Below are 27,306 nucleotides of genomic sequence, written 5' to 3' on the forward strand. Positions count from 1 at the left end.
AATCACGGATCAAATCTGCAAAGCAGGTGGCTTCTGGCCTGTGGTTTGATTAAAGGGACACAACTGCAGTCATGTGCATTCCCAGGCTGCCTGAGATTTCTCTTTCCTTTGCCTGCCTTTTTGGTGTTAACAGCAGTGGGAAGCAAAAGTGCTAGCTTGCTGCTAATTTGGCTACAGCCAGCATTCTTTAAGGGTCAGCAGCCTGAGGGGCTGGTAGAGGGGACCCAGCTGTGACTGAGAAACTTCTTTTGCCTCCTTTCTACTTCCTGCAGCTTTTGGACTGGAGGGCTGCTGAGCAGAAATAGCAATGACTCAGTACATTTCTGGTCAAACAGAGGATGAATGCATTTTGTTGGGTTTTTTCTCTGAAGGGTTTTTTTTAAAAGCAGGATAGAAAGCTATTCATATGATGACAATTAAAAATACTACTACTGAAGCTGCAGTCCTGTTCACTGTTACTTGGGAGTAAGTCTCACTGAATTCAATGACATTTACATCTGAGCTGGGATGGGGAACTCTTACATTTGTTTTGGTTTCTCTTGTTTCAGTTCTCCTCATTTCCACATCAGTTTGTGGCTGATGTCCTTTTGAAAGCTCATCAGCATTTTAGTGCAAATTTCTCCTAAAATGCACATTTTCCATAATATACTTTTGCAAGCCAATTTTTCCTAATATAATGCAGTACACATTACTTGGCTGGAGAACTGCATGGCAGGATTTAGAGAGGGGCAAATTTAAGGAGATGGTTCTATTTAGGTTTGCGTATTATTTCAGAAAAGTGTGAATTAGGTAGGTTTGCCTTTAATGTGAGCTGAACGCCTCTCCCATCTCTGCATTCATTGGATTGCTCCGTGGTTAGATTGTTTTATTGTAATCCTATAAACTGGAGCAGACATTATGTTTTCTGCAGTGATACCACTGGGAATGGCCTCCCCATGACAATGACCTATATCCCGGTCATGACATCTACATGTCCCTCCCATGAGGATCAGCACCATTCCCTTTGGCTAGTGGGAAGCGGAACATTAATCCAGCCAGCCAGTTCTTGTTGTCAAGGCCAACTCAATACATTTTTCTGCATGAGGCAGAACAGCAAATAGCAACAACACCTGCCCCTCTCCACCCCACCAGAAGCACAGTGTACATGGCTGGCCAAGTTATTTAGCACCTGAGGCAGAAAGTGCCACAAATGCCTCTGCCTGGAAGCAAGGATACAAAAATAAATAAATACATTAAATAGCAAACAAATATGTGACCCCAAACCAGCTGCCTCAGACGTCCATTCATTCTGCTTAATAATAGAGCCAGCCAGGGTTTGTGGGTAGGACATTGGGTCCTATATCTGAGCACTAGGACTGCAATCATCTTTCCTCACCTTGATGGGGGTCCATTTGTGGAATGACCTCCCTTCTGATGGTGCATCTCACAACATCAATGTGTGCTTTTCAACTATCACTCAAGAAGCATCTCTTTACCCACACCTGTGGCTACCACTTACATCACTGTTCTGTGTTGCCTTTTTCTTAATTTTGTTCTTGCTTTGCTTCATGGTTTTACTGTATGATTTTAATGATCATTTGAACCTGTTTAAATTGTGGTGTGTGTGTGTGTGTGTGTGTGTGTGTGTGTGTATCTCCATCCCTTGGGACCATTTGATGGGATATAAGTACAAATAATAAGTAAATAAATGCACAGAAAAGCTACAGTAATCAAGGGCAGGTTTCAATATCTGGTCAAATGAGGAATGATCTTAACAACAACTCTTGGGAGACATAGGCAAGTTGTGTGCTGGCTGAACGAGCTTCCCATTGCATGCTTATAACGAAATCTTAATAAAGCTCTGATTGCCATGCTAAAAACGAACAGCAAGTGCTTCTTGTTCATTTGAACAGCCACACAGTGGCAATCCACCAAACGCACACACGGGTCCTGTAAATAAATGTATTAAGCTGACAATAAGGACAAGCATTTACGTAATCACAGCGCCAGTATTTCTTCAGTTCACCCAATGTTAATTAGAGTGAAAAGGATTTTTTTTAATAATAAAAAAGTTGTTTCATTTAAACAACACAGCGGGGGCTCTCAAGACGTGTGCATAATCCAAGACAGAGATTGCTTTGTCTCTCTGCCTCTTCAACAAGGTAATTTACATTTCCTATTAAATAAATAAAACAAGATGAAGAGAAAGTTAGGAACAAATGTACTGGAGTCTTCTGACAACACTCAAGAGCAGGCAGTGCAAGAGTGGGGGCACATGGCATGATGCTCACAAGGACTATCCTGGAAGCAGCCTCTGCGTAAGAAGAACCCTCCTGGATCAGGCCTATGGCCCATCTAGTTCAGCATCCTGTTCTTGCAGTGGCCAACTTAGATGCTTGTCGGAAACCTGTAGGCTGGACATAAGCACCAACATGCGACTCCCAGTGACTAGTAGTCAGAAGTGGGTATTCTTATGAAAACTGTGCATGGACCCCCTGTTCTGGGGCCTGATCTTGCACTTTGGGGTGGCCCTGATCCAGATTTGACACTGGATTGATCCAGAGGAACAGCCCTAATGGTCAAATGTGTGGTTGACAGAGGGAAGGGAAAGAAGGAGTAGCTGTAGGTGAACAGAGTTGTGTTGCTTACCTGATTTCTCAATGCCACATGCCCCGAGGCTGGATTACTGCAATGTGCTGTATGTGGGGCTGCCCTTGGGGCCACTTCAGAAGCTCCTGCTGGAGCAGAATGCAGAAGCCAGATTGCTGATGGAAGCATCTAGCCAACAACAACAGCACTATTCTGCATTGGCTGCCCATCTACAAACAGGTTCAAGGCCCTTGTATTAATTTTAAAATCCCTGAACAATTTAGATCCAGGGTACCTCAGGGACTACCTGAACCCTTATATCCCAGCTTGATCACTGATATCATTTGCAAGAATGTAGCTGGAAATTCCCCAAGTTGGTGACAACAAAAAACTGAGCCTGCAGTGCCAATGGCCCTGTATTATGGAATACTCTGCCAGTAGAGATGGGCACTTTCTGTGCCAACTTTTAAATGCCTGCTGATAACTTTTCTATTCTGCCAGGCCTACGCAGGCATCTTTCTATAACAGCCGATTTCTGCTTTTAACTTTTTTTTATTTGGTTTTTATTACATGGTTTTATGTGCAATTGTTGTAAACCGCTCTGATGTTACCGTATTGGCCTGAATATAAGCCACACTCCCCCCCCCCCCAATTCCAACCGTGAAAAGTTAAAGTGCGGCTTAAATTCGTTACCTTACAAAAATTGCTTTTTACACACCAACCATTTCAGTTTTAATTATGGGGCGGGGCGGCGGCGGGAAGATGGGATCTCCTCTCTATCCTCCTTCCGTGTCCCTGCAAGTTCTTTTTGGACGCGAGTTCCCACAACCTCACAAACCCGGATCCCTTCCTTCCTCTGTCTTCCTTATGGGCGGAGCAGGAGCCTGAAAGCCTGGCCAGGAATTCAAGAGGGAGGCTCCCAGCTTTTGGAAGCAGAATCATGGCTCTGCCCCCGCCCTTTGCCCCATCTCTTTCCATGGAGCTACGTGGAGGTACACCCTCCCTGATGTCGATGACTCCATTTACGTGTGTGAGTGCCTGCGGAAATTTAAGCGAGTGGCTTATATTCGGGTATTGTCTCTCCCCTCCCCCCGATTTTTAAAAGTGCGGCTGATTTGTGGGTGCGGCTTATATTCAGGCCAATACGGTATATCTATATATCTTTTTCTCTATCTCTCTGAGAGGCAGAGGCCCAGGCTTCCCAACATCCCTTCTGGTTACTGAGAGGAAGGGGGGAGAGGTCATAGGAAGCTCTGCATGATGCAGGTACAGTGGCAGGAGTGCAGCTTGGCTCCATCACTGTACTGACATACCACAGAGTTCCCAGCCGCCCCTCCCTTCACCTTCCCTGACAGTGATGTGTGGAGCTGCAAAGACAGGTAAGCCACACCACCCTATCCATGCTAACCTGAGAGTGCCACTGTGCATGCATACATGAAATGAAGTCCCAGTGAGTTAAAGGGGCTTGATTTCTAATTAGAATGCACGCTTGCCTCTGCTTCTCCCCCTCCCCTGCTGCCCAACCACCCTGCCTTTTGACAGCTCCAGGTTGCTCCAGGTGTTCCAACCTGATTTCTGGTGATCTGGGGCCACCTCAAACTTGGAACTGCCTGAATTAGCCCAATTTGGGGCTGAGTTCAGGTTTTGGCTGAATTGGGTGCACAGCTCTAATTCTGTATATTTGTATTGGATTTGACGTTGTTCTTACATATGAAATTGTTTTATATGTGTTTTTATTGGAGATGCTTCATAGGACACAGGAATGCACGGAGGCATAGATTTCTGCCCTGCTGCATATTTGTTCATGCAGTGCTGTTTCCATTCCACTGCGGTTCTGACAAAAAGCTTACATCACTCATCTCACTGTGTGCTGTGGTGAAATTTTACATAATCAAGTAAGTGTGGTTGTGGCACTCAGATCACTGTGGAGTGCCTTGCAAATGGGCTTCCAAAAGGTCTAAAATGCCATTTCCTGGAGTAGATGTTAACAATTCACAGACAATATGAAAAGCTGCACTGACACCTGAGGATGCGATGGAGGCAGAGAATTGGCCCTTCTTTGCCACCTCAACACCACAGATTAGGCATGTTGTTTCACTTGTGCTGTGGTTGGCTTCACATTTCCCCACTTGTGCTGTCGTCATCATCCAGCTCCACAATGGCAGAGAAGGAGCTAAGAGAGACAACCGTGTTAAAAGCCTGATGTGCCCTGCTCTTCCCCAGCATGGCAAGGGTTTCAGCAGGGCCTCCTGCTCTTTCTACTTGAAACTCCCCATGTGCATTCAGAAATCCATTGGATTCCATGTCTTGGTGTGGACCATCTTAAATTTGTCCACCAGATTACTGAATAAATAAGGGACCAGGTTTATATGTGAACTCTTTGGAACTTTTGTCCATATATGTATTGCTGTGAGTTTGTGGGTGCCAGATTTCTAATCCCTGGCTCTGGTGAGTGTTAAAAGCTAATCAAGCCAAGCTAGCCTGATGGGCCATTAAGAGGGGCTCATGTGAGATAGCAAATGGCTGGAGGGTCCCCTCCCTCAACAGATAAAGCCAGAGTTTAAAAAGGCAAGGGTGTGGTGTGACCTGGATGCAAAAGCTGCAGGCTTGAAAGGCAGAGAGGCAGAGCAATGGTGGATTTCTGTTTGTATCCAAAGCTGCAGCTATGGGAGAAAGAAGACCCTTTTGGGTCTTGTGGTGAATCTTGTAAACAAACCATGTATCACGAAGATATATGTGCCTCATTTTCAAAAGGAAACAGAAACCCTGGGTAAGCGCCTGGAACCCCTGGAATCTTGAAGTGCTTGAAGACTGAGGTGGCATGCAACAATATGAATTATTATTATTGTTGTTGTTGTTGTTGTTGTTGTTGTTGTTGTTATTATCTTTTCTAGTTTAAGAATTGCCATGTTTCTCTTTACTTCGGGGGGTTGTTATTGGGTTGTGTTTTTTAATGTATTTTGTGTTTTCATATTGTGCTCTTATGTTGTAAACTGCCCTGAGACCTGTGGGTATAGGGTGGTATACTACTACTACTACTACTACTACTACTACTACTACTAATATCCCAATGCTGCCTGGAGACACCAGGGACCAAAACTGAGATCTTCTGCATGAAAAGGGAATACCACTAAGCTACAGTTCTTCCCCAATCTTGAAAAGTTGTTTTGCGACATGTTTGCTAGTTCTAATAAATCAGAGGTGGGAAACCTGTGGCCTTCAAGATGTTGCTGGACTCCAACTCCCATCAGCCCCATCCAGATTGGTCAATCATCAGGGATTATAGGAGTTGTAATGCAACGGCCTCTGGAAGCCATTTGTAATAAAAGGGATTACCCAATGATGGGTTTTGGAATGATTCTTAGGGCACATACACAACATAGATTCAATGCACATTTAAAGTATATGAATTCTCCCAAAGAATCCTGAGAACTGAAGTTTGCTAAGAGTGCTGGGAATTGTAGCCGTGAGAGGAAAACTAGAGTTCCCAGTATGGTGGAGGGAGTCACATGCTTTAAATGTGCATTGAATTTTCTTTAAATGTATGGTGTGGATCTGCTAATATATATTTCTTGCCACTTCCACATTGCACACCATCCATTATTTGGGACATAAAACTTCAGAGGCGTTTCCTTTTATTTTTCTGGAAGATTACTTGGGGGTTTATTGTAATGCTATATTTGTGCTTAGGAGCTCGCCTATTCCCTTACAGAACTAACGTCTGCTAAGAATATCTGACAAGAGTTGTAACGATGAAACGTGGCCTGATAAAACGATCCCTCTCTGCCTATACTTGGGGTTTTCAACTTTTGACATTGAACGCAAGAAGTAACACAATGCCCAGTGTGTTCAATACCAAATGTTTTTCTTTCTGCCTTAATGGGCCTATGATTGACTACGCCACCCGTTCAAAAGAAGAGGCAAGGCAAAGCTCTCTGAAGGGCAGGCAAACAGCTGAAATGTATCGACCCCCAATTTCATTGTACACATTTTGTAAAGGCAGAACGTGGGCTGCAGATGAAATCACTTGCAGGGGTACAGGGGGGAAGAAACATGCCCCCCCCAGCTCTTGTTGGATGCAGATGTGGGTAAATGCTTAACCTCTGTTGAATTTGTTGAGACTTAGCCTGCTTGGGCACATTCAGGACGACGAGGGTACTTTTACAACAGAGAGAAAACAGGAATTTAGAGCACCTGAGAATGAAAGAACATAGAACCTATGAAGAGCAGTACTGGATCTGACCATAGGTTCATCTAGGCCAGAATCTTGCTGAACTCATTTTGGAAAGCCCACCTGCTGGTTGAAGGAAGTAGGCTTCTTCCTACAATTGCTCCCAGGTACTGGTATTCAAAGGCATGGTGCAACTGAGTAGGGAGGTTGCACACAGCAGGTGTGGGGAATCTTCTTCAGGCTGCAGCACGCTTGTGGAAAGCTGCGGAGGGCTGCATTGTAGCAGCAGGTGGGACAAGATGCACACACAATAGTGTGCTCTTTACCCACGCAGGCACAATGTTATTCTCATGGAAATAGAGACATGTACTTGTTTCTTTGCAATTCCACTCTACACAAGTTCCACATTGTTGTTGTTGTTATTTTAAAAGCCTTCCAAAATCATTTCTCTATTCTAAATGTGCATAGACAAAAGGAACTCAATGCTCCAAGAAGAATGCAAATAATGTTAATCCACAGCTGAACAGCAAGCCCCGCCTTGCAGTTTAAAGACCCAAATGCCAAATGCAACTGCATCCCAAAAATTATGCACACTCAATTGCAACATGTATGGGGAACGTTCTGCAAGGAAACAAGTTGACCTCCACCAGGACATTTTACCCTCCACTTTGAACTTCTTTTACCAGTTCCTCTTGCAGAAGCAGATGCCATTAAACACTTTGCAGAGCATCAAAACCCTTCTCCCTCTCAGCTGCTCTCTGCTGAAAAGAGGGAACAGAGGCCACTTTAAATTCAGCTGCAGGCAGCACCTGCACTAAGCATTCCTGCTACAGAGGTGTGTGTCAGTGTGTAGCTTGGCCAAGATGGGCTCTCCTCCCTAGGTATGGCTCTCCTCCCTAGGTAAACCCACCTCTTCACCACCGTCATTTCAGTCCATTTGGTTCCCTTCTCCTGCTGGACCAAATCTGTGCCACGACCCAGAAGCATAAGGCAAACCAGTGTGGCATAGTGGTTAGAGGGTTGGGCAAGGACCTGGGAGACCAGGGTTCAAACCCCGCACTTGATCATAAAGCTCACTGGATGATCACCAACTCCCAGTTTAACTTGCTTCACAGGGTTGTTGTGAGGCTTAAACGGGGAGGGGGAGAACCATGTAAGCCACTTTGAACTCTTTGGAGTGAAAAGGTGGGATATATATAATATAATAAATAAATAAAATCAGTGAAGACACATACACATGTACACACCAAGCTGTGGGCCTTGGCAGCTGCCCATAAATGCTGGATGCCCCTGAACTAGCTAACTCTACACTTCTATAAAAGCCCCTTGACCTGTTTCATTCACTTTAAGTTACAGGTTATTAGGTAGACATCCATGGGCCAAATATCAGCTCCATTATGTATACTTTGATGACATGAGTCCATCTTAACATAAGAACATAAGGATGTAAGAAGAGCCTGCTGGATCAGGCCAATGGCCCATCCAGTCCAGCATCTTATTTTCACAGTGCCAGACTGGACGTTCGCAAGCAGGATTTGAGCATAAGAGACCTCTTCCTTCTTTAGTCTTTAGCTCTCTCCCCACCACTTCTGGCATCTATGGACTTACTTTACAGGGCTTTTGTAATGTTTATTAAGATTACGCACGTAAAGTACTTCAAAGAGATGCACAAAATGAATACTAAGCATCGCCCTTTAACAATGAAGATTTTTTCCGTTTCCATGTCATGTATGAGATTTCGCCCCTTCTCTCCCTCAATTAAAAGATTCTGGATACTAGCCCAGGATTAGTGCCAAAATAATACTGGAGCACAGGCTTTCTTGTCTCTCAAGAGCAGTAAAAAATAAATAACCCCCGATCCAAATTTTATTAAAAAAAGACTTATGGGAAGTGGCCAGCCTCCCATAAGAACATAAGAAAACCCTGACTGGTTCAGACCAATGGCACATTCTGTGCTCCCAGTGGCCCACCAGGATCCTAAGTGCTTGTGATTTCCAGCAACCAGTATTGAGGATAGACTGCTTCTGATGCTGGAGGCAGTACACAACCATTATGACTAGTCGCTGTTGATAGCCTTAACCTCCATGAATATGCCAAGCTCTGCTTTAAAGCTTAACAGTCCAGAGGCCACCACAGCAACTCAAGGGAAACAGCCCCTAGGTCTGTTTGTGAAATACTTTTAAAACCTTAAATGCATTTACATCATGACCAGTTGCAGATCTTGTTAAAAGCAAGCAAAAATAGTCAGAAAGAGGTGGGGGGAAGGGAGGAAGCAAATGGTTCGTCACTGGACGTTAAAACAAGGAAAGAAAAAATTGTTCAAACGTGTAGCTGACACATCCCATGTTGTAAACATCTTTGAAAACATGAAAGGATGCATCCAACTAAGTTACACTCAGGGCAAACCCACTGAAACTAATGGAGCTATGTAAGTCATGTCCATTATTTTCAATGAGACTATTTTGCATAGACTAGCATTTGATAAAACCGTATTTTTTATTTTAAAAAATGTCAGGTGTGATGCAAAGATCAGAATAAATGAATATTTGCTCCATGTCAAAAATCCATTACATATATATATATATTTGTTTTAAAATTAAATTACCAAAAAAAGTGAAGATGACTAAAAATGGTCAATCTCCAGCGTCCATCTCTTTCTCATGTAATCTTTAATGGCCCACTTCAGAGAGGTTTTTTAATGCTGTTCATTACTGGCTACATGCTATTTGACAAACTATGCAGGGCTACCTTTTACAAAGTGCAAAGTTTGCAAGGAACTGAAAATCACAAGCACATTTTTGAAGCTCAGTTAGGGCAGCAACCCTCTAGTTACAATTTGATTAGTAAGAAGGCAAAGAATAGTTACCTTTCAGAATCACCACCGACTGCCTCTCCTGCTCTCTGCAGAAAGGAAGAGGAGAAAAGAAGAAGAAGAGAGTGACGTTTAGCATTTCGGGTTAACTGAGAAGAATGCAAGAATTCCCGAATATGATCAAAGTTACATTATCTCCAAGAAAACAAGGAAGCAGAACAAACCCCAAACCACCACCACGGCTGTTCTAACAGGAAGGAAGCTGAAAAGTTGCACCCACTCTGAGCAATGATTTTACACGAAAAATGAAATACTGACCGCATAATGTAGAATAACCAGAGATGTAATGGAAATGCTTTGGGGACCGTTTCATTTTCGTTTTTAATCTGGTATAGATAATTTTCAATAAATTCAGCAAAAGGTCGATCTGAACACTGGCTCTTTTACAATTTTTAGTAGATACACATACTAGGTTTGTGTGTGTGTGTACACACACACACACACACACACACACACACACACACAATGGCAGATTATACCTCCAGGGGTTGGGGAGCATTTCTTGTCAGGGAAATGGTACTATGGAGAAGGATTAACCTTCCCAGTATCACAATTTTGGTCTAAAAGAGATTCTTAATCTCAGTGTTGCGGGTTCAAGTCCCACCTTAGGCAAAAGATTCCTGCATAGCAGGTGGTTTGACTAGATGATCCTTGTGGTCCCTTCCAACTCTATGACTATGAATCTGGCCCTCTTCTTCCCACAGTCCTTCCTATTATTATTATTAATTATACACACACACATCTTGTCTATTTTGGCTCTAAAACTGGCTTTTGTCTGCCACCTGGTTGTCCGTCTGTGATCTTGTCCAGACACTACCTGAGATGCTTTTGGCATCACGGAATGTTCAGGATCATTCTCATTGCTATAGGGAAGGGGCTAATTAGGAGAAGGCTAAAAAACTGAGTAGTGAACATTCACAGAACCCTAGATGTGGATGTGTGTCCCCATCGACTCAAGGAATTCACCCAACCATGTGGCCTGTATGAACACTACAATGTGAATTTGTATGTATACTCTGGTGCAAGTTTGCATCTGTATCGGCCATATGTGATTGCTTCCATGCACCAGTCTCCCTTGCTAGAGGAAGTTAGAGTAGCCAACTTTGGAACAGGCAAGCAGACTCAGGGAGAGTCTTCTGGGAAGAAAACAATTTGTAGAACATGTTAGGTGTCCACAGACAATGTAAAAAGTGTGGAGTGTTTGTTTGTTTTTCAAATTAGGAAAATGTTTCCCCCTGCCCCTTTCAAAGTTAAGCATGCAGGAAAATGATATAGATTTTGAAGCCAGTCAAACAGCTTGAAAGCCCAGGCAGACATGCTCTAAAAATTGTCATACCATTTGTCTATTTGCAAACACTGGGGAAATGTGTGAACCATTTTAAAACTGCACCCTGGGACTTTTGCAAGTCAGCCGTTAGCAGTCACAACAGTGAATGGTAAGGCGCTTTGTTCCCCCGCCCCAAGATATGTTTTCAATATTGTAAGATTCTCGTGTGTAATAGCTGTTGCAGTTAGTTAATGTTGAGTGGGGCATATGGCTGAGAAGCATTGTGCACAATCCTAGAAATATTTCTGGAATTATGCAAGGGAACTTCTGATGTCTTCCCTGCAGTAATACAGTGGAGGGGGAGCTCAGCTCTGGGTTGCCATCTGCTGGAGCACCAGATAGCTTATGGACCCTCCTTGCTCTGGCAAGTGAACAAAGTGCTAATTGAGGCTTTCAATTTTGCAATGAGAAAAACCAGTGCACAGTAAGGCAGAGAAGGAGGGAAATAATCAAGCAGAGGGTCAATACATCTTTCCTCCCCCCACCCCATGGAGTTCCTCCTTCATTAAATAGTGACTTTTTCACAACATTGCTGGCATTCCCAGCTAAAAGCTGCATTTCTGCTGGCTGAGTATCTTTTGTTAAAAGCTCAGTGTGTTTGGTTACCTCTGTAACCAGGAAATGATGCATAGAATCGAAGTTATGCAGATTCTAAGAAACTTGAGTATTGTTCTATGTACCACTGCTCTTTGATGTGTACATGTGTGTATATATAAAATAATAATGGATCAGTACTCTCCTTGGGTTCTTTGCTGCAGGACTGCCAAGGCCCCTGGCCCTCAAAATGTGCTACTACACCACTAGCAAGTAGACGTTTAGTGCCCCTGTAGCATGAGACAAATGGTTAACCACTTTGAGCTTGCTGAGGAAAGGCAGGGTTTCAAATATTCATGTGGGTTCCGTTTAAGAGCGGCAAGCAAAACAGATTGTAAGCAAGCTTCCCCCCACCACAAAGTATATTAGATATGTTTATTGCCTGAATGTAAAATCGTGTAAACATCAACATCACATTGCCTTTTTTATTTCATGCCGCTCGGCAGTCAGCAACAGAGCACATGCTCAGAATGCAGAAAGTCAGGGGCAGACTTTGGTAATATGGCACCCTGAGCGAGGACAAAATTTGGCCCCCTTTCTAAATATTTCTCATTTTCACGGAACTTCCTTTTGGTACAGTTGCTTTTTAATGGATCTTTTCAGTAGGTGCACACAAACACACATGCACACACACCCCTCTCCAGATACAATGACATACAATTTGTACTGCAAAAATACAAAAGCATAAATAAACTGCAATGAATTAAAAGCTCTCCGAATAGTAACATTCAGGAATGCTTTTATATCTAAAGATAATTATTATTTTAAAAGTTTACTTAACTCACAATTCAACCACACATCAGTTGCTCCATTCACCATTTCAATAGCACCATTCACGAAACATTTACATAGCCATTACTCACAGCCATGCTAGAAATAGAATATGCCACTGGACTTGCCACAAATGTTCCCCAGTTCTCCTTATTTATTAGGTTTATCCAAAGATTTATGAATGTATAAAAAAGGGTGATCACAGCTACAGTTAATAAATACAAAACTGGGATCTGAATCCTTTGGGGATTGATAATATTTAGAATATATGCACACACACACACACACACACACACACACACACACACACACTTTTTTAAAGGCTAGATTTAACCTTGTTTTAAGCATTTCATTAATTGTATTTCTTCCCATTTCCCTATTCTTCCTTGCTGTTCTACACAATCACCAACTCTTAGGCTTGATCATGTGGAAGTACCAAGCCCCCATTTCACAACAGGTTGGGTGGTGACCCACTGGATATCATGAGTTGTGAAGACCACAGTTTCAATTCCACTACCTTTTTTTCTTTTTGAAAACTATAAATGATTCCTGCTGCTGAACAAAAGAGTCTGCAGAGACTCCTCTCTGGGACACTCCAAGAAGTGAAACTAAAGAGATAAAAGATGATTGCACCACAAATGTCTGCCCTGCTCAAACAAGCTCTTCTTAAAAATAGCTTGTATCATAGGGGTTAACCAAAGTCTTTCTTTCTTTTTGGTAGCACAACAGCTCTGGGCAAGAAGCTTGTCTTGTTCTGGGCCAACACACACTCGTTCAAATTGTTATTCAATTTTTAGTTCAGGGTGGGATCAGTTTGCAGGTACAATGGGCTAATGCTAGGCACCAGAGATTCAGTAACTTTAATAACTTCAATGGCTGTGCTGTGCTCCACGGAGACTGGATCTGCCACCTTCCTTGGCACCCCCCCCCCCATGCCGCCTCTACTGCAGCCAGGAGGGGGAATGATGAAGCAGGACATCTTGATGAAGAGCACTCCAACTTGTAACATTTCTTTCTTACATAAACCCACATTTATACCACATAGAACAATGCTCTCTATCCATGTGAAATTTCCCAATGCTTTCCACCTTTGTGCGATCCTAACACAAGACACCATAGGTTATACACAAGCCAACCTCGTACACCAATGGGGCTGTATTTGGGTTTCAACACTGTGTCTTGAAAACAACAGGGTTTGGTAAAACAAGCCTTATGAGGAGTGGTTGAGGGAGCTGTGTGTGTTCAACCTGGGGAAGAGAAGACTGAGAGGTGATATGATAGCTGTTTTCAAGTATCTGAAGGGAAGATGGAGCACAAGCTTGTTTTCTGCTGCTCTGGAGGGTAGGACTAGAACTAATGGATTCAAATCACAAGACGGGAGATTCTGACTGAATGTTAGGAAGAATGTTTCTGATAGCAAGAGCTGTTTGACTGTGAAATGGACTCCAGAAGGTGGTAGTAGTGGTGGACTTGAAATGAAGAGGATCTCAAATTTGCACCTTGAAACCAACAGGTTTGTGTTTGTTTATGACTGACATTTTTAAATATTTCACCTCTTTTTTTAGCACACACAAAAGTTAAAAGGAAGGTGGGTACACATCTGATACTGGTCATCAGATTTAATTACTCTGCAATGGAAGCTATGTTGTAGTGGTGATAAATATCAATTTAGCCTGATTACTAATATGTTATTTAACAAAATCTATGAAATTGATATTTAATTAATGAAGGGTTGACACAGAAAACCCCACTTAGCTTGAGGAGTACTTCATCACTCAAGTAGTGCTGCTGAATCCAAAGGAATGGCAAGCACCACCGTCCTTCAAGATTTCTACACCAAGGCCCTTAATTATAATCATTTTTTGACATTACCTCCTGATATCATATTAATGGGCTGACGACACAGAGCACTTCATGTATTGCAGCCATTAATTTGCAACTCACGAGCTGTATTAATTTGGAGGCATCTGCCGGAGAGACAGTCAAAATGTCTATACAAAACGAACAGCCTCTGCTAAAGTGTTTAGCAAGCTGAGGGTGAAAATAGATGCATATAAGATAATTAGTAAGAGCACCTCTCTGGATTCAAGCAGCTTTGAAGGTCTCATCCCATGTGGTGTTCTTGGCTGAGTAACAGGTTACATTCTTTAGTCCAGGCATTAATACATTTAATCTCAATACAGTGCATCTTGCAAAACCAGATTGTGAAAACCACAATTTAGGACCCAAACTATGGTTTCTGTTTGGACTATAACTTTGAGCAGGAACAGATGTGGAACATTTTGCCTGGTGGGCCACCCTGTGATGAGTGGGAGGTTAAAATCCTGCTTCTGTGGATAACTGGCAAACATAGCCAATGCAAAATTGAATCGAACCTACTCCACTCATCATAAAGTGATGATAGCAGACTGGCAAGTGGGTGTGTTTGGGGGAAGTGGAATTGGACCCCATGGTGGGCCAAGATTGGCCCAAGAGCCAGTGGCTCCCCACCGCCTGACCTCCTACTCAACTCCCTGGTCATATGCTGGGTCATTTACAGCTGAGTCTTCTGGGACATCTCCCTCCTCCCAAGCAGACACACCTGCTTTAAGACACATCCGGTGTAAAGGCCTTCAGACCGCCAAGTGAGTGTTTCTGCACACACTGGACTTTGCACCTTTACCCCTCTCCCAGCCTTGTGGTCTGGGAGTTGGAAGGGAGGAGAATCAAAGGTTGAGGCAGGGATCAGAGCATGCTTGAGCGGTTATCAGGGGCCCAGGAAATACATCCAAAAGACTGGGAACTTCTAAGGCCTTGCCCAGCCCCCTGGAGCAGATCTGGGGAGAGTGCATGATGTGTGCAGACTTTGGGAAAGGAGGGGGTCCAGTGGTGCAAGTGGAAATCCTTGTGTTGAATGCCCCCCACAAGGTAAATTTCAGAGCCTTGAGTGAGGGGAAATTGGGGCAGAGGTGACTTGAAGGATTGAGTAATGAAGAAGGGGTGCTTGCTTCTGAGAGTCCCCCCCCCCACCTTCCAGTGATGACACCCCTGTGAGATTAGCGGTTTAGAGCAGAGAGGGCGAAAGAGGCAGCTCAGCAGCAGGCTTTGCAAACCATTCTGGATCCCTGGGAAAACAGGGAGAAAATTTAACCAGCACCCTGCATTTTCTTCTCAATCTCAAAGATAACTGCGTGATTGTAAATGCACACATATTAGATCAGATTACTTTTGTAACGATGAGAAGGGATTTCCATGAAACTCTGACAGTCAGACATTGCAATCTGATCAAATAGGATTATCCGCTGCTGCCTCATAGCAATTTCACTGTGAAAAGAAAAGGGAAGGGGTGGGGAGAGAAACCCTATCTGGTTCAGATAATATACTCAGCAATGTTTCACACACACCCCAAAAGCAATATATGGATTTCTTTCTTTTTTTAAAAAAGGGAAGCTGAATCCTGGAAAGACAGAGGTATTATGCACCCCAAGTTCTTATGTCTGGGAGATGGAGTTCTCTGGATGGGGTTGCACTCCCCTGATGTGGCCAGATGTGGATTTTGGACTTACTTTACTTTCTCCCTCACCCCTAGTCAGCACTGAAGGCTAATCAAGAATACAGGCACGCACCAGAGCTCAAGAAGACCTTGTTGCTCAAGCAAGGCTCAACTAGAACAGGGAGTTCCTGTCCAAGAGGATCCAATGGCCAGCCTGGCAGATGGAGTCAGTCCAGGGCTCAAAGATACTTCCCTAAGAAGATGCCACCTGCAGTTCAGTGAGAGCTGTTCAACAGTGGAACAGACTCAAGGTGGTGGACTCTCCTTCCTTGGGAGTTTTTAAGCAGAGGCTGGAAGGCCACCTAGTTGAAAGTCCTGCATTGCAGGGGGTTCCTTCCAACTCTACAATCCTGTGATTCTATTATTCGAAATCCTGGACCCATATTATCAAGGGACATGCAAATTAAATCAAGAGGTCTGAACTTGGCCCAGAAGCATATGGGCAACCATTGCAATTGGTTAGGAACTGGAGCTATATGCTGGTAGTATGACCTCACGAATTAGCCACCACATTTTGCACCAACTGGAGGCTTCCAGCCTAGGCCCGACATACAGCACGGATGGGGATCCTGTAGCCGAACAACATTTGGAGGGCCACAGTTTCCCCATCCATGTTCTACAGAAAATACACAAAAATGATTCACTTTGTATTCATTACTCAGATTGTTGTGCGATCAGTTTAACCTGCCAGTTGCCCCCCTTCTGCTTGCCTAACAAATGAATCAACAGCTTTTTCTCATCTTGTTCTCTGAAACTACAGTGTGAACGATCACTTGTCCAATTTCACTCACATCAATTTGCTGCCTATGAGACTCCTGACATGTTGAAACTTTCAAAGCTAACCTCTGCTTTAAAATCCATTGGCTTCCTGGGAAGAAAATGTGTCAAGGAAATGCTTTCTAATGTTATGAGGGAATGGATTTTTGCCTTATTTGATGGGCGAGTGGGGGCAACCCTGGCTTCTTATTCGCCAGCACAATCTACTCAGCTTTGCTGTCCTAATTTTCATACCCATAGTGCTAATACAAAACCTTTGTGTTTATCTAGTCCTAAATGAATAGAAGCAAATTTAAGTGATACTTCCCAACTGGCCAATTCTGTAGCGAATTCTCCTTTTGAAGTTCATTTAGGTCAGTGATAGAGTGTTTGAAATATTCTCCCACTGCTTTCTGAATGTTGCCATTTTCAATGAGGTCTGCACCCATTTACGCTTTTATCATTCAAAAAATTTTGAATAGCTAACTATCGGCTCCCTCTCTCTTACTTACACACACACACACACACACACACACACACACACAGCAATTCATGCAGCCAGGAATGATTTGAATATTCCTGACAGGCACTGCAACCCATCATCATCAAGAAAGATGCTTGTTCAATACTATGGGTGCTCCATGTAAGAATTTGTGGTACTCTATCTATTAGAGCTAGGTGCTGACCAGCATCATTAATCTTCCAACTTTGCTGCTTTACCTTGGAAGGGTTGAAGGATTTCTCCTGGGAGCGATTCTGCTGTGGCTGTACCAGCCTCCATTTTTCTTAATTATTCCTCTTGTCATGTCTCTAATACATCTAAGAGGACAGAGGCAAATGTCCAGTCTCCTTTGCAGAGCAGAAATGTGTCTGGAATATGTTTCTCATCAGCAGGGTGTTATCACACAAACGTTACAGGTCATGTCATTATCTTCCAGCTTAACATTCAATAGGGTTTCCGAGTTCAAGCCGGGACTCTTGATCATTTTGCATGTGAATCAACACAAAATCCACCAAGGTCACACAAACACACTCTCCTTCTCTCTCTCCTCCCAACCGCCTCCCTGAGGTGTGCTGCCTGTGTGATTCAAAAACTGTCTAGGGATCAAAGGACATGGGTAATCTTTGCTTGGGAGCTGACACCTTTGATATACATGCTTTTTAATTCTGCTTGCATACAACAACACTCGCAACAACCTCCTGTGGAGAAATCTATTGCTTCAACTCTGGCACCAGACTATGGTATAAATGATTGTGGGAAGTCAGTGCAGTGCATAGAAATATAAGCATAATTAAAATAGTGCAATCAACAATCAAGCTGGCATCATTGCAGAAATGCTGCAAAGACCATGTTTTGATGTTGAACCGCAAGGGTGAGCCAAATGATTTCTATTGACAGCACACACTTTTTAGGTAATCTGTCAAGGGTGCATGCTGACTATGGGTAGAGCCAAAGTGAGTGGTGGGCAAGATTGCAGCAAAATGTGGGTGTGCCCACTCTACCCCTCCTTTCTGCCCAACAGGCTGCTATTTCTGATAGTTGCTTGTGTAACCAAAGAAGTACAACCCCATGCACAAAAAAGAGATGTTAACCAACTTTGAGGGGACCCTGAGATTTGCAGAAATACACAAAATCTTTGGAAACAAAATGCAAAGGAAGAATCCCTTACCGCCCTCAAAAAAAAAAACAGCCGAATGAGAACTAGGTTTGGTTAATGGCTAGAGAATGCTGACTGTTGATGGGAGGGTAACATGGACAATATTTTTCCTTTTATTTAACAAAATGTAGTGACCACATGGTTGTTAGAAAAGTGTAAGAAAAACATGAAATAAAACAGTGAAATTACCAATAAAAACAGGAATTTAAAACATTCAAAAGATGACCGAAATCAACAATAGCTAAAAAGGAATAAAACTCATGCAACTTCTACATGTTTGGGTAGGCTTGTCTAAACAAAAATGTTTTAAGCAAGCATCTGGCTGGTATCAATAGGCAGGCAGTACCAAAGTCTGCCAAACTAAAAGATCAATCCCTTAGAACTGTGGAATGAGTATTATGTGGCACCTGTAACTGTAAATAAAATCCTGAGCTCCACATAAATTAGGGGTGGGGTCAGCAACTGGACAGCCCCTTACAATGGACCACATTCATCCACCCAAGCAGTGTTATCTGGCAGTTTGGCATAAATGAGAGATGTGAATGAGCAGTGGAGTTGGCAAAGGGCTCTAGGCAGCAGTACACAGAGAGGAAGGGGATGTGTGTGGCCTTGGTGCACGAGGGGTGTGTGATTGTGGATGAGCTTACTCCTTGGTGAGAGGTAGAAGCAGCTGGGTGGTGGTGAAGATATGTAAATCAACCTGGTTTTTCTCCAAGCTGCATCTATGGTGAAAGGATGAATGCAATTCATGAATGCATAGCCTGTGTGCAAACAACCAAAACAGAGTATTTTACATCAGATCAAACATTCCTTGTCCACCTTGCTTCTCTTGGAGGAGCCAGAAGATCTGGTCAGGTAGTCCTGCTTGTGAAAAGCATGAACTTTGCCACAGCTCTACTTGGTTTCTAGGAGCAGAGCCTATTATTTGGGTGTGGTGGGTGACCACCAGTGAACCAGCCCCTGTGGCTGCTCTTCTGGAGTGTGACAAGGCTGAGAGCATTCTCTGTGGGTGATTGGTTGTGAATGGGCTTGCTCACAGGTGAGAGGTTCGAGGATTAAGGAAGGATTGCATGTGTGTGAGGGATGTGAGTTAACCCAACTTTAAGAGAGAGGTAGAATGCTAGAGAGCCTCGTCAGTGGTGGGATCACAAATGCAACTCACAAATGCATATCCAGTGTGTCAGGGAACTGACATCGGAGCCAGAAGTGGAGGCAGGTCTCCCAAGCGATGCCGGAGAAGGGCCAAGCAGGGAGAGAGGGGACTCATCAGCTGGGGAAGGAAATCAGCGTAACACCAGGGATAAAGGGGGGCAGAGGGGGGAATTGGAGAGAGGGCTCCAGGACTCTTCGCTGGAGACCAGCGGGGAGAGCACAGGTCCTCCACTACCCACACCCACCCTGCGCAGAAGACTTCCGCGCAGGGAAAGTAGGCGTAGACTTGGCGTCAAAGAACTTCTTTGCTGGAAGAAGTTCAAGAAACGCCCACTGACGGATTCTGCTAGCGACTGAAACAGCCATGAAGTGAAGGGCTGTCCAGCCAGGAAAGGTTTAACCAGGCTACCTAGCCAGGAGTGGCGGCAACTTACGCACGAGCAACCCCATATAACCATTACACAGTGTGATTAGTGGGTACTGGGTTTTTCCTTTACTGTACTTCTGTTGTATCTTCGTTTTGTGTTAATACACTACTCCTCACTTTGGGGCCCTGGGGCCAAAAAGCGGTATGTAAACAAACCAGAGAACAACATAGCTACACAAGCCTTTTCTGCAAGCAGTCTCCAGCAAAACTAGTTGCCGACCAGGGATATAAATGCTTCCACAACATCGATAACACATCCTTGCCCAAGGAAGAGAAAAGATTTGACTGTCTCGAGCGGTTACACTAATGCTTGCTGACAAGGTGTAAGCTGGCTACGAATATTAAATTCTAGGGCAAAGCTTTCATTTTAGGAAAAGGACAAAAAGATGAAGAAGAAGAAGAAAAAAGAAACGCGACCAAGCGAGCCCTGCAACAAAATACTCCATTGTGAGAGCCTGCTTTCCAGGATTCCTGCCACTTCATTCCATTCCCACCTTCCACCCTCACAGCTATCAGCCACCATTCCATGGCCACGGAGCATGCTCACTGCCCATTCAGTAGTAGGGAAGGAAGAAGACATCTTTCCCTATTCTGCTCTGTATCTGTCACATGCAGCACTGTTTCTGTCCTACTAGAGTTCATCTTCCACCCAAAATGGCATTATTTGTGTCATTATTCACCGTGACAATATTTATGTTATTAATTGCAAAAAAAATGTAAATTACATAACCTACATTGTCACTACATTGCCCCATCCCATTCAGTTCAATGCAGAGAAAATGCCATGCAAATGGAAAGAAAGAGTAATCAATTATGCTTCATTTGGAGACTGAAAGTAGCAAAATACCAATTGTATTTGTTGGATTGATTTACATTCCAGATATGAAACCAATAATCAGTTTTGGAATTTCAACTCCCATTTCTGTTTTTGATGGAATTCTCTGACATCCCTATTCAGTAGTTTGGGGGTCCTAAATGTCTTACATGTTTTTTGTGGCATCAGCTTTTGTGCTGTAGAGTCCACTTCAGTATGTATGTGCTTGTTTCTTTTCAAAGGTGGCAATGAAAACTTCAGCCATGAATACTGTAACTTTTTTATAATAGTACAATATTAAAATATGAATGAAACACCCTGATATTCTTCTAAATGATGGTGGACTGGAAGCAAAACCATTCCAGTAAAATAGCCTTTGAAGAGAGGAGCCTCATCACTCAGTTCTGTCTCTGGCCTATAATTTATTCATATTTAGAGGCTAAACGATGTTCTTCTCATCGGCCTCTCCATTCTCACGTTATTAATTTTAGACATTGACAAATGTGTCCCATTTGGGTGGTTTAACTCTCTCCACTCCCTGTGTCCAATGATGAAGCAGTTTATTTTTTAGAATTTCCTATTGGGTCTACAAAAAAAGGAGGAGGACTCCTGTAAACTTGGCCCCAGCTAGTATGGCCTGGTCCAGGGTCGGAACAGGTGAGAACTGAGCAATAACTAAAGGACCATAGGTTCCCTATCCCAGTCCTAAAGTTGTATGTGAGTTGGCCAGCAAGGATGGGGAAGGCATAAAGGGATGGAAGAAAAGGTGGGAATACAAGTTCTTTGTCCAGCTCCCAAGCTCACTGCACAGCAAATGTGCACACCCATTTCAACAAGAGCACAGAGGAAGGCTACGATCATTCCCTTTCTTCCCCCAAAACTAAACCAGAGACTAAATTCTTTCTCTTGCTGTGTGTGAGTACAGCTTTATCAAATCTTAAAATTCAATCACATACATTTCAGGTCATATTACAGCCGTGATTTATGGGCCTACATTCTGTTCAAAATTTAATATTCCAGTAGCTTATGAACAAAACCCAGTCGTCCAAAAATAGACTGACATATTATCTTCGTCAGAATCAAATGAAATTCATTAATGTGATCAATAACGGAGGACGAAGAAGAGCAAGAAAAGTACACATATGCCACCGGAGATAATACCACGGTGTCCTGCCGGGCTATATGACATTTTCTGGTGAACCACCTACTACTGGTCTAGGCCAACCTTGGTCTGATTCAGCAAGGAACTTGTTATATTCCGAAGCTTAGTCAGTTTAACACATAAAACAAATAAGCAAGAATGTATACTCAGGGTCACTGAACACACATTCATTGTCAGACCCTCCAAGGGTCCCTATTTTCCAGGGACGTCCCTGATTTAGAGAAGCCGTCCCAGTTTCTGATTTGATCCTGGAATGTCCCACTTTTTCTTAGAATGTCCCTATTTTCATTGGGGAAATGTTGGAGGGTGTGAAGTTATTTGACCCCCAATGTTTTATTATGTTTTTATATATGTTGACAGCTGCCCAGAGTGGCTGGGGCAACCAAGAAAGATGTGTGGGGTATACCGTAAATAGTAAAAATATTGTTACGGAATGGGACATCCCTATTTTCATTGGAGAAATGTTGGAGGGTATGCACTGTTCCTTAACTGCAAAGACAGCCTTTCTGAGAATGCATTCTAAGGCCCCATCCACATTGCACATTTAAAGCAGTATCAAACCACTTTAAACAGTCTTGTCTTTCTCCAAAGAATCCTGAGACTTATAGTTTGTTGAGCATGCTGAGAATTGTTAGGATGCCCTGTTTCCCCCACAGAGCTGTAATTCCCAGAGTTCCCTGGGAAGAGGAATTCATTATTAAACCATTGGCTATTGACTATGCTAGCTGAAGAAACACCTGAAGAGCCACAGGTTCCCTGTCCCTGCTCGAAGTGCAGGCATTGCAAATTTTTGCAAGCTGTTCTGGGAGCCTTTTTGGCTAAAGAGTGGGCAAGAAGATAGATGACAGACAGACAGACAGACAGAGGGTGCAAACCTCTACATGCTTACAGAAGTTATGGTCAAATTTGAAGCTTTCCTTGTTGGGTCGAATTGCAGCTATAAAGATGAATGTATTGCCAAAAATGTTATTTTTATCTCAATCATTGCAAATTTTGGACAAGATGGACTATTTCAAGAAGTGGCAGAGAGATATTTCTAGATTTGTCTGGCAGGGCAAGAAGCCCAGAATAAAATTTAAAATATTAACTGATGCAAAGGAAAGAGGCGGATTTGCCCTGCCAGACCTTAAGCTTTACTATGAATCAGCAGCATTCTGCTGGTTGAAAGACTGGCTGCTTCTTGAGAACACGGACATTTTGGACCTAGAAGGTTTTAACAATGTTTTTGGGTGGCATGCATATTTGTGGTACGACAAGGTTAAAGCACATAAAGCATTTAAAAACCATATTGTCAGGAAAGCATTGTTCAATGCCTGGATAAGATACAAAGGCTTACTGGAAAATAAAACCCCAAGGTGGTTGTCACCAATGGAAGCGAAGGCTCTGAAAAAGCTCAATATGGAGGCCAAATGGCCGAAATATTGGGAAATTTTGGAACAAGAGGGAGATAGACTAAAACTGCAGAGTTTTGAGAAATTAAAAGATAAAGTGCGAGACTGGCTTCATTATTATCAAATAAGAGAGGCCTATAATTTGGACAAAAAAAATGGCTTCCAGGTGGAAAAATCAAAATTGGAAACAGAATTGTTAGATCCCAAAACTAAGATACTTTCAAGAATGTATAACTTGCTGTTGAAATGGAATACGCAGGATGAAACGGTTAAATCTGCTATGATTAAATGGGCACAAGATATTGGTCATAACATTATGTTTGCGGACTGGGAACAGTTGTGGACCACCGGTATGAAATTTACGGCATGTAATGCCTTAAGAGAGAATATTATGAAAATGATATACAGGTGGTACATGACACCAGTCAAGCTTGCAAAAATATATCATTTGCCCGATAACAAATGTTGGAAATGTAAAGAAAATGAAGGTACATTCTTTCACCTTTGGTGGACGTGCCCAAAGATTAAGGCTTTCTGGGAGATGATCTATAATGAAATGAAAAAGGTATTTAAATATACCTTCCTGAAGAAACCAGAGGCCTTTCTCCTGGGCATAGTCGGCCAATTGGTGCCAAAGAAGGATAGAACTTTCTTCATGTATGCAACAACAGCAGCAAGAATACTCATTGCAAAGTATTGGAAGACACAAGATTTACCCACCCTGGAAGAGTGGCAGATGAAGGTGATGGATTATATGGAATTAGCGGAAATGACTGGCAGAATCCGAGACCTGGGAGAAGAGTTGGTGGAAGAAGATTGGAATAAATTTAAAGACTATCTTCAGAAACACTGTAAAATTAATGAATGTTAAAAATGATGTTGGATTGAAAATAAGAGGCAGTAGCAACAAAGTTAATGAGAATATGCAAAAATGAGTTGATAATGGATGAAAATATAGAGCTATAATATGTTAAGATATAGAGTTAAGATAAACGAAAGAGGGTAAGGATTTGCTGATTTGATTATTTAAATGGGAATACAAAAAGGGGAGGTGTGAGGAAGTCAAGGGAACAAGCTAATGAGTTTAAAGTTACAAAAAATGGGTTTGTTTTTAACTCTTTTGTATCTATTTGTTTTTTGTACTTTGTATTTTTATTTTTATTTTTTATTTTTTATATATTTTTGTATGTTTTTTTCTTTTTTTGTATTTTGTAAATCTATGTTTTTGTAAAATTGCAATAATATTTTATAAAAAAAAATAATACAAAAAAAAATACATGCTTACAGAAGAGACATGTGCCAGGTTTTACTGCAATGCAAAAATACAGGACTGCACTGTAATACTCCCAGCACAGCTGGCCCTAACTGGAAACTTTCTTGCTTACAATTAATCTAAATACAGGAAGTGAATTATACCCTGCCATCTCTGAGGATGCCCTTCCTGTGCAAGATTGGGAGCATGCATTAGAATGATGGACAAATGTCCATCTGGGCCATTGTTTAGAAAAAATAAATCCACCCCTTCGCTGGTCAAATTAGCAGCTTTCGCAGGAAAGCTGTACTCTCTGAAAGGGTTTAATAGATGTTCTTGAGACTTCAGCAGGGCTTAGTCAAGAAGGTTGGGGTGGTGGGGTGGTGGTGGTTCTGCTTTTTTACTCTGCAATGAAGGAATCACTGCCTTCATAACATAAAAATGCATTTTGTACTTCAAGAACCCTTTAATTTTCATTATGGAGATAAAGGATATTAGCTGTTAGAGAGAGTGCAATAAATAAGATTATTATCTTACGTTTTTAATGATAAATGGAACCCAAGGTACAGTAAACAAAGATTAGGTGACATGAAATTCTGTAGAGACAGCATGGTGTAATTGTCAGAGGATCAGACTGGGCATGGGAAAGACCCAGATTCAAATACCCACTTGGCCATGAATCCCATTTGCCTTTGGCCAATCACTTAATCAGCCCAACCCACCTCACAGGGTTGCTCTGAGGATACAGTGGAAGAGGGGCCTCCTTGGGACAGAATGAAATAAACATATCTACTGTGCATTTTGGAAAGTAGTTTGTAGGTTTGCCTGTTTATCCTCTATAGGTTTGGCTTCCACTCAAGGTATCTTCACCAAACTCAGCACACAAGTTTTCCAAGGTGGAGGCATCAGTTTTCCCTGATGCTTGGACATCAGCTGCCATTTTGAAACAAGATGGTAGACCAAAATGTGACTTTGGTGTGACTTCACCCGATTTTTGGTGCAACAAGTGAGTTCTGGCAGAAAAAAAGGACAAATTTCATCCAGGCAAAAGCCCCTGACGAGGGTAAGGTGTGGGGCTGGTGAAAGGTGAAGTTGGGGGTTGGGGAATGGAAAGAATTAGATGGAGTCACATTCAACTCCTGAGTCTGAGGTTCCCCATGCCTGTTCTACATCCTAATAGTCAGACTGAGAAATCTGCCTCCCTCATACTCCAGAGCATGGAGTTCTGTTATTGCCATCTAGCCACAAGAATAGAATCAAAATATTAATGATGAATGAGTTTTTATCTGAATGAGTTTGTCTATAACAGAAGTCTGTGTGTCTGCCCACCTATCTCTGCCTGCCTATCCACTACAACCTGAAACTTCATTACAACCAATCCCCTTGGCTTTCACAGTGGCAAGACTGAAGCTTGGTTTTAATTTAATTGGGCAATGAGCTTCATGAGGTTAAATAGACCTTTTGATATCAGATCTGAGCAGAAGGCTTTTGATCTGTAAATCACAGAAGGCCTCAGCTTATGTTTGTAGTTAATTGCACTAATGTGTAAGGAGCCCCTGCCTATTGAAATTTGCCTTGCGAGATTAGGAGATCAAGGAGATCCACATCAGATTTCAAACCTGCTTCTTTTCTCAGATGGTGAAGGGCTGTGATTCTCTTCAAGATGCTGTAACTCAAACAGTTGTGTTTATGATGCAAAAGCAAGGAAAGATTCCGGGAACAACAGAATCTCTACAAATTCTCTACAAACTCTACAAGTTTCAACCGTTACATTCATTATGCAAAAGTAAAGGTTTACACCCACCCACCCACCCCTCTTTCCCATGGACCTTAGGGAGGAGGGTAAACAACAATAACAACAGTAGCAATAATAATAATGGAAGTCACTGATCATCTGAATGGGGTCTAGGATATTAGCTGGAACAGCAATGCTTATAGTGAGCTAGGCTTCTGGGAGGCTGTTTTCCCAGTCATGCATCTCTGGTTCTCCAACACTGCATGCAGAGTATCAAGATAAGCGATTTATTGAGCTACCGATGTAAAGTGGTCCCATCTTCATCACTGATGCTGTTGTACTCTATTCACTTTTTCCACACACCACACAAAAACATTTCTATTTCTTTTCCAAGCTTTGAAAATTAGAGATCCTTCATCCTAAGCATTTCCCCCTTTCACCCAGCAGCAATTTCAATGCCAGAAGGCTTAACTTATCTCTCGAGTTCAGTAAGCTGACGCTAAACCCATCATAAGATACAACAGAGACGTGCAGAATTTTGTGTGTGTGCTAGGCTAAAAATAAAAAGCTGCCTTTGAGGTTATTTTGTTTCTCCCCCTCACTAGTGGATAGTGGGGAGGGAGGAGACAAGAAGGAATGTTGCTTCCAGCAACAAACATTTTGCAATTCTTAAATTCTGTGCTGGGGAAGAAAAAAACAGGAAAGGAGCAAAAGGAAGACAGAAAGTGAACAACAGGGCAAAGGTGGTGTTGGTGGTAGAGAGGCAGGGGAGAAAAGAAAAGGTAAACTCAGAAGAAGTGCATGTTTTGTTGCTTTGATTCTATATCAGGAGCAAGGTAAAAATAAAAATATGTTTGATGGGTGTATACTGGCAGTGATTTGGGACTGAAGTCTGACAAGTGTCCCAAATCTCCACTGGCACAAGAAAAAAGTCGTTCACACACTGTGTGGGAATGCCATCACCCCCAACCCCAGGGTGGGCACAAAATGCGCGCAGTATAGCTCAGAGCAGGAGTCTCTTAAGCTCAAGGTCTTGGGTTCAAGCCCTGTGTTGGGCAAAAGATTCCTGCATTGCAGGGGGTTGGACTAGATGACCTTCGTGGTCCCTTCCAACTCAACAATAA

At 42.7% G+C, this 27,306-nt stretch overlaps 1 protein-coding gene across 9 annotated transcripts in view; it reads right to left on the reverse strand.

Moving 5' to 3' along the window:
• Positions 1 to 27,306, reverse strand: part of LOC310754211 (connector enhancer of kinase suppressor of ras 2-like) — a 324,198-nt gene that overhangs the window by 55,770 nt on the left and 241,122 nt on the right. For all 9 annotated transcript variants that reach the window (XM_083595841.1, XM_083595842.1, XM_083595840.1 and 6 more), the window contains one exon: positions 9,606 to 9,640. In XM_083595841.1, the coding sequence (XP_083451967.1) occupies positions 9,606 to 9,640 (35 nt within the window). The remainder of the gene's footprint in view (positions 1 to 9,605; positions 9,641 to 27,306) is intronic.

The sequence above is a fragment of the Podarcis filfolensis genome (genome assembly GCF_964270895.1).
Source record: "Podarcis filfolensis genome assembly, chromosome: Z".
Classification (NCBI taxonomy): domain Eukaryota; kingdom Metazoa; phylum Chordata; class Lepidosauria; order Squamata; family Lacertidae; genus Podarcis; species Podarcis filfolensis.